Below are 7,460 nucleotides of genomic sequence, written 5' to 3' on the forward strand. Positions count from 1 at the left end.
TTTACAATATGTGGAAGGGTAGCAAGGTATGTGCTTTCTTTCTGAATTATATGTGTACAAACTTTGATAAATATAAATACAAATTATATGTTTCTTGTGTATAAAAATTCTGTAAATATGGATATAAATTATTACTGGCTAAGTACGGATAAAAAATAATAATATTTACTAATCATGTAGTACTGTTTTAATTTAAACTTTATATAAAATAATAAATTTAATTGATTCTCTACTAAAATAAAATTGCATCTTTATACTAAAATCGGTCTTATTTTATTAATGATCTCCAATATAAAGTGAAATTTAAAAAAGGCCTACTTTCTATAGATGACATATTTTTTGGTTTCCCACGGTATCCCCCATCTTAGCAGGTCAAGGACTAATCCGCCACCATACTGAGCTCCATTTAAGGGTTTGTCGCTGGCCAATGAGTTGCTGCATGCACAAAACTCCAAAAATATTCTATTGGAGTTGGTTTAAAACTTAATTTACAAATAACATTTTCCTTTGTTTCATTTAGTCTCAAAATAGGTGAATGCTCATAATTCCACAGAACAAATTCTCATATCACTTAAAGAATGTTTCTCAGAGAAAATAGTACTTGAATGTACAGCGATTGTTTAATTTTAATTCACTAACATAATATAACTCTTCTCTATATGACAGTTATTAACGGAGCAAGAGTTCTCTTTGATGGTGGTATTCATTTTGATTGTAAATGCTATCATATCACCGCTTCTAAAGATGTTATATAATCCTTCAGAACAATACCATGCCTTAGGAAGATGCACAATTCAGCACACAAGGCGAGATTCGGAGCTTCGAGTCATGATCTGCATTCACAACAACGAAAACATCCCTACACTGATGAACATTCTAGAAGCATCCTATGCAAGCGGAGAGAGCATGGTTGGAGTCATAGCATTAATCCTAATAGAACTTCTTGGAAGATCAAGGCCTCTTCTTGTTGCTCACCAAGAACATGAAACATTGAGGTTAGTACTGCACTTATGAGTTATGACACCTAAATACTTTGTTTCTATTCACCAATAAACTTGTTTCTATACAAAATTTTCTTGAAAATGTTATCGGAATTTGGGATACAATTTTGTATTTCCTCTTTTTGTATTGGTCAAAATACTAGTAAAAAAAATAAATTTTATTGGTCAGTTAACATTTTAAGTTATTGTATTAGACTTGTTAAATTTTTTTACCACAATTGTGATAAAAACTCAAGTGTAGTTGATTTCACCTGAAGTTGATATATGAGAGTCGTTAGATGATTTGACTGATTTGACTAAATTTTCATCTAACGGCCGTCATCTATCAACTTCACGTGAAATCAACTGCAGCTGAGCTTTAACCGATTATTGTAGGTACATGTGATGCATAACCGAAGCAGCATATTTAATATTTATATTTGGATTTACACAACGTAGGTCAGAACCATGCAGCTCAACTCAAATAGACAATGCATTGAAGCAATATACACAACAGAACGAAGGTTATGCAACAGTTGAGTCCTTCTCATCGATCTCAAACTTGGACACAATGCACGATGATGTCTGCAGAATAGCACTTGACAAAAGAGCTCACATTCTAATCGTGCCATTTCACAAGCGTTATGAGATAGATGGAACAGTTGAAGTGATTAACAGAGCAATGCAGATTATGAACAACCGAGTCCTCGAAAAAGCGCCATGCTCAGTTGGAATCCTCATTGACAGGGGAATCTTGTGCGGATCCTCATCACTCTTAGTCTCTCGGACAACATACCACGTCGCCGTGTTCTTCATCGGCGGCGCGGACGACGCGGAGGCGCTTGCTTACAGCTCAAGAATGGCCCGGCACGAGATAGTCCACGTGACGTTAGTCCGATTCCTGCTCTTCGGAGAGGAGAATTCGAAGGAGAGGAAGCGTGACAGCGACCTTGTGGATGAGTACAGATACTATAATGCAGGGAACCGCCACTTTGAAGTGATGGATGAAGTGGTTAAAGATGGGATAGAGATGAGTTCTTGTATAAGAAGGATAATTGACTATTTTGACCTTGTGATGGTTGGAAGAGAACACCCTGAATCTGTTCTGCTTCAAGGGCATGATCAATGGAGTGAGTGTCCTGAGTTAGGGACAATTGGGGACATGTTAGCTTCACAGGATTTTGTGACAAAGGCTTCGTTGCTTGTGGTGCAACAACAGAGGGTAAGAGGGAGGGTTATTAAGAACACTAATGTGAATCCTATGCCACCTCAAAAGGATCAAATGATGATGGTACCTGATGTTGTTCTTCCTCATGATGAGCTCAATAGAGCTTCTTGTTCTATTTCAGTAGTGGACAGATGAGAAAACAAACAAATTTTGTAAATTATATTGCTTTGTATATTATAGTGTAAAGAAATTTGAGTCTTCCCACCTTTTTCTTTTCTCTCGTTTTCTCCGTCTTCCTTTGTTGAGGTTTCCACTTATATATTAAGCATTGTTGTGAGAACCGGATTCGAACTTACTAGTTCCACCGAGTTAATCGGAAATCGCCAATGAACCAGTCTAATTCATGTCGCGAAACATTGAGGTTCAGATAAGAATTTATCACACAATGGAAATACAAAGTAATTTTTTTATAATTTATACTATTAAATAGATAATACTAAAAATACTCTAAACAGTAAATTTAATGACAACAATTAAAAATATCAGACATTAAAATTTTTTTATTGTAAAAAAATCTCTAAAAGAAAAATAAAAAATCTACGGTATTTAATCCAGTAAAAATTTTCATGGTCAACATAATGAGGACACAATCAGTCTTTCTAATAGCATTAAGAAATTTTAACAATCAACAAAATATACTATCAAAATTGATAGAATCAACATAAATACTTCACGAAGTGGTTATCTCAAATAAGATAAAAGATAAGGCAAACCAACTAGCAAGTTATATCCTAATGTTCATCTCTACACCAAGAATAACATACTAAAAGTTCATAAGAAATGGAATAAGTTTACCAGTTTAATGAAATCAAATGGTTATGCCCTTTCCCTTTCTATCTTCTTCGCTTTCCGTCGCCAATCCTCTTCTCTCTCTTTTTTTTTCTTTCTTTCTTTTAAAAGTGAAAAACTCGATATCTCTCCCTCTATCTCTCTCTCTTTTTTTTCTTTTACGAGGCTACAAGCCACTTCTCTTCCTTTCTATTTTTTTCTTTTATTTTAAACTACTGTGGACCTCACTTGAGTTGGGGACTCACCAAGAAATCTCTCCCTCACAGACTTAAGCGGGATTAGGCCGCTCTACTAAGACCGCTTTCTCTTTGCAAAATCAAACTTCACTGTAGATAAACTCTTAGTCATCATATCTGAACCATTATCATCAATATGAATCTTCTCAAGTGCACATAATTTCTGTAACACCCTAATTACCCTAAACCTTATCTCGCGTCGTAAAGCAAAGGTTATAACAAGTCTAAAGCTTACACATATTGTATAGAGGGAAATAATATATATTCTAAAAGCCCGATGAATAATTTAAGCGCAAAAACAGAATTCAAAAAACGCAAAACCTTCTCATGAAGCTATACTAAACGAGGCACAAGATATACATACAGACATCAAGGCATATATAGATATATAAGGGTATAATAGTGATAAGATTCTAGCCGTGGCTCGCGGAGTTTAAGCCGGCTAGTTATATACAAACATACAGAATTTTGAAAATAAAATAGCTTATACAAACTTCCTCTTAAAGTAAGTCTCTAGGCAAAATAAATACAAAAGTGAGAGTAGCTAAACAAAATAATAAAAAAGGCTTCAAAACATAGCCAGGATCCTCCGCTCTGTCACCATCAAAGCAACTCACAGAGGTAGGTTGCGATCTGCATTCGAAAAACAACAATAGAGTATAGAATGAGAGCTGGAGGTTCTCAGTATGGTAACAGTGCCCAGTGATATAAGATATAAGACTCCTGGATGCCAGAGGCCATCTTAGAGCTTCATATCCATCATGAGATTCAACTTAAAGCATAACTAAAACTTTAAAACATAACTTAAAATCATAATAATAAAAGGGTAATCTAACTAAGTGGAGTTTCTAATCTATTCGTTTCAGCGCTGTCCCACAGCCTTCACCAACCTATCCTCCATGCGATTCCATCGCCATCGCCTTCCGAACCTCCTCAATCCCAGTAGAATACAAAGATAAATAACAATGCAAGTAAAGCACAAGTATAGCATGTATATCAAGAAATTCAAGTAGCAATTAATCATGTTATACAATTAGACAAGCAATCTCAAGTCGGCAAAGCAAACAAACAGATAGAAGATGCACATGATGAATGATTGTACTATTGGCTGTGATATCCCATTGTCGGTTCAACTGCCAACCCGACACATCTCCATGGAGATGTCGCCCTGCGGTCTCATATTGGGAATCCCCGAGATATCGTGCCCGGATCACGGTCCAGGATGTCAGTGCCTGCACACTATAGTGATTTCGAAGGGATGCGAGCAGGATACTCTTGCCACCGACCTCACATCTCAACATAAGCGGGATAAAGCTACCATCCTTACGCCGCCGCTACGACCTCGACAGGCGAGATTAACCTACTGTCCCTGCCAGGCGCATAGCGTCTGAACAATCTCAGTATAAATCAATAATTCAGTGGTTTTCAGAAATCATTCCTCAGTATATCAATAATCCATCATTGCATTCCGAGTCCCAGACTCATCTCAACCACCATCAATTCATAATTTCTACAATTCATAGTCAGTGATCATCAACACAATACTCTGCCTTCTCACTCAACCAAATCAGTCCTCAGTACTCCAAAAACTTAAGTCACCATTTTCTAAACTTTTTACAAGAAAATATCTAATTAAACTTACCCAAGGCATCCCCCATGTTTTGACACCTAAAAACAAACTAAAGGATCTTAGATAGGTGTTACGGAAGTTTACAAGCTTGTTGGAAAGGTAAAACAGACAAAAACAAGATTTTTATTGAAAAATAGGGCAGTGTGCGTACGCATAGAGTTGTGCGTGCGCACACCCAGACGGATTTCCAAGAAGTGTGTGTATGCATAGAAGTGTGCATACGCACATAAGGTAAAAGTTTTCATTTTAAACGGGCACACAGATGCGTGCGATCGCCCTGAACAGACCGCCATTCTCAGCGTGTGCGTGCGCACAACTTGCAAAATTTCGTAGATTGTGTGTGCGCACAGAGTGTGCTAGCGCTCCCAACAATAGGCATTTTCCTATGTGTGCGTGTGCACAAGAGTGTGCGTACGCACATTTTCAAAAATACACAGGGTGTGCATGTGCACAAGGCTGTGCTTACACACAAGTCAAAAATTGCCACTGCTTAGAGCACGCGCACAATAGTGTGCGTGTGCACACAAACCGAAAATCACAAATTCTGCAACTTCACACAATTCAGATTTTTGACCCAAACTTCCAACGATCATATCTTTCTCTACAAAATTTAGATTTCTACAAAATCTATATGGTTTTAAAGCTCTTTGAATTGTCTTTAATTTGATATAAAATTTATTCAATTTAAAAAATTGTAGCTCAAGATATAATCCGTCAAAATTCACTAAAAATTTATTTCTACCAAAGACCACAAGGATCTCAACTTACCAAAATTTTCAACCAAAACCAAACCAAAACCACACCAACTTCAGCTCACATCAGTTCTTACCGTATGTATCGCATTTCACCACTCATATCATCAAATTCTCATACCCAATTATCAATTATATCGCCTTAAACCATTTCTCACATAACAAACTCATCAATCATTGTTCCATCACGACTAATCATGAGAAATCAATTTAAATTTCAACATCCAACATCATTTATCAACATCAATACCAACACCCATCAAAATAACCAAAATCATCAAATCATCATACATCATCATTCAACAAATTCAACAACCAATTTAATCAAATCCTATCCTATGGGTCACTAGCCTAAATGTCCAGAAATATTATATATTACATAGAGAAAATCAAAACCATACCTTAGCTGATTCCCAATATGCACCAATTCACCAAATTGTCCTCAACCAAGCTTCCACAAGTTCTCAAGCCACCAAATCCACTTCCAAATTATTCAAGTCACCAACATTCTCCATACAACACCAATCCAAGCTATATATACATAATTCATAACTAAATCAACCTAGGGTTTCATCAAAATTATAATTTCACAAGGGTTGAGAATAAACTCACCTTATCCAAGATTGATTTGGGTCAAATCCAATAGGAACTAAAGGCTAGAGTGTACTTAAACACCCAAAATCACAAAATTTCACTTAATACAAAATCCCAAAACTCGAAATTCTTAGGGCTGAAAACTGGGCAGGAAATTTCAAAAAGCTTACCACAAGGCTTAGCTAAAAATGACGGGCTCAGCGAGAGCTTTGTGTAGCCACTGACGGGATGCGAATCAGAGTACCGTAACTCGAGATATGTCCACCAGAAGTTAGGAGTGAATAGTATTTTTGAAACTCCTTCCTCTCTTCTCACTTCAGCTGCAACTCTCACTCTCTAATGGTTATGGTGGCTGAATAGGGTCATTAATGTGTTTTTATATGTTGGGCTTGGGTCCAAGTTGGGCCCAGTCCAACCCGTTAGCATTTTTGGCCCGTTTGACCCAATTTCGGGCCAAATCTTTAAAATTAATGCCTAATTTTTAATTCTAAATATTTTTCTAAAGTTTTCTACTGTTTTTAATTATTCTCGCACAGTACCGGACCAATTTAAGCCGGTATTGCCGGCTCATTTACCGGTTCACATTTTATGCGGTTTTTCGCAGAAAATTCTATTTTTCCAACTCAGAAAAATCTACTGAGTTTGAAAATCATATTTAAATTTTCTAATTCACATTCTAAATTTTTAAATCATATTTTGGGCAATTTAATTATTTAATTAAATAATTAATTAATCACGGTTCTTACAATTTCATCTTAAGCACTTGGAGTATCCAATGATACCTCACCTTTATGTGCTTCGATCTGGAATGAAACATCAGATTTGTACTGAGATGGATAACACTTTGCCTGCCACAAAAATAATACAAATTTCTCTTGATTGATGCCTAACTCTTGTAGAAATTTCTTCATCCACAAAAGTCCCTTAGAAGCTTCAACAACAATAATATATTATGCTGCTATAATAGATAAAGCAACATATTTCTGAAGTCGAGATTGCCACGATACAGCTCCTGTAAGAACCGGCTTAACTGCTTTAATAAAATAATAATTTTTTATTACCCAAAATAGGTTCAAAAATATAAAAATATTCTTTTTAAAATATAAAGATGAAATTTGATTTCAATAAAATTTTCGAAGTTGGAAAATGTATCTTTTGCGAAAAATTTTTGTAAAAATACGTACCGGAGCTTAAGTCGACAATACCGGCTCTAGTTTGCCTGATACTGCGTATTTTGGAAAATAAAATTTT

General features: G+C 35.9%; 1 protein-coding gene across 1 annotated transcript in view; it reads left to right on the forward strand.

Moving 5' to 3' along the window:
• Positions 1 to 2,343, forward strand: part of LOC107469318 (cation/H(+) antiporter 15-like) — a 3,615-nt gene extending 1,272 nt beyond the window's left edge. Inside the window, exons 3-5 of the mRNA XM_052255581.1 lie at positions 23 to 26; positions 667 to 995; positions 1,440 to 2,343. Of these exons, the coding sequence (XP_052111541.1) occupies positions 23 to 26; positions 667 to 995; positions 1,440 to 2,343 (1,237 nt within the window). The remainder of the gene's footprint in view (positions 1 to 22; positions 27 to 666; positions 996 to 1,439) is intronic.
• Positions 2,344 to 7,460: the final 5,117 nt, after the last annotated feature.

This window comes from Arachis duranensis, chromosome 10, assembly GCF_000817695.3.
Source record: "Arachis duranensis cultivar V14167 chromosome 10, aradu.V14167.gnm2.J7QH, whole genome shotgun sequence".
In the NCBI taxonomy this organism is placed as follows: Eukaryota; Viridiplantae; Streptophyta; class Magnoliopsida; order Fabales; family Fabaceae; genus Arachis; species Arachis duranensis.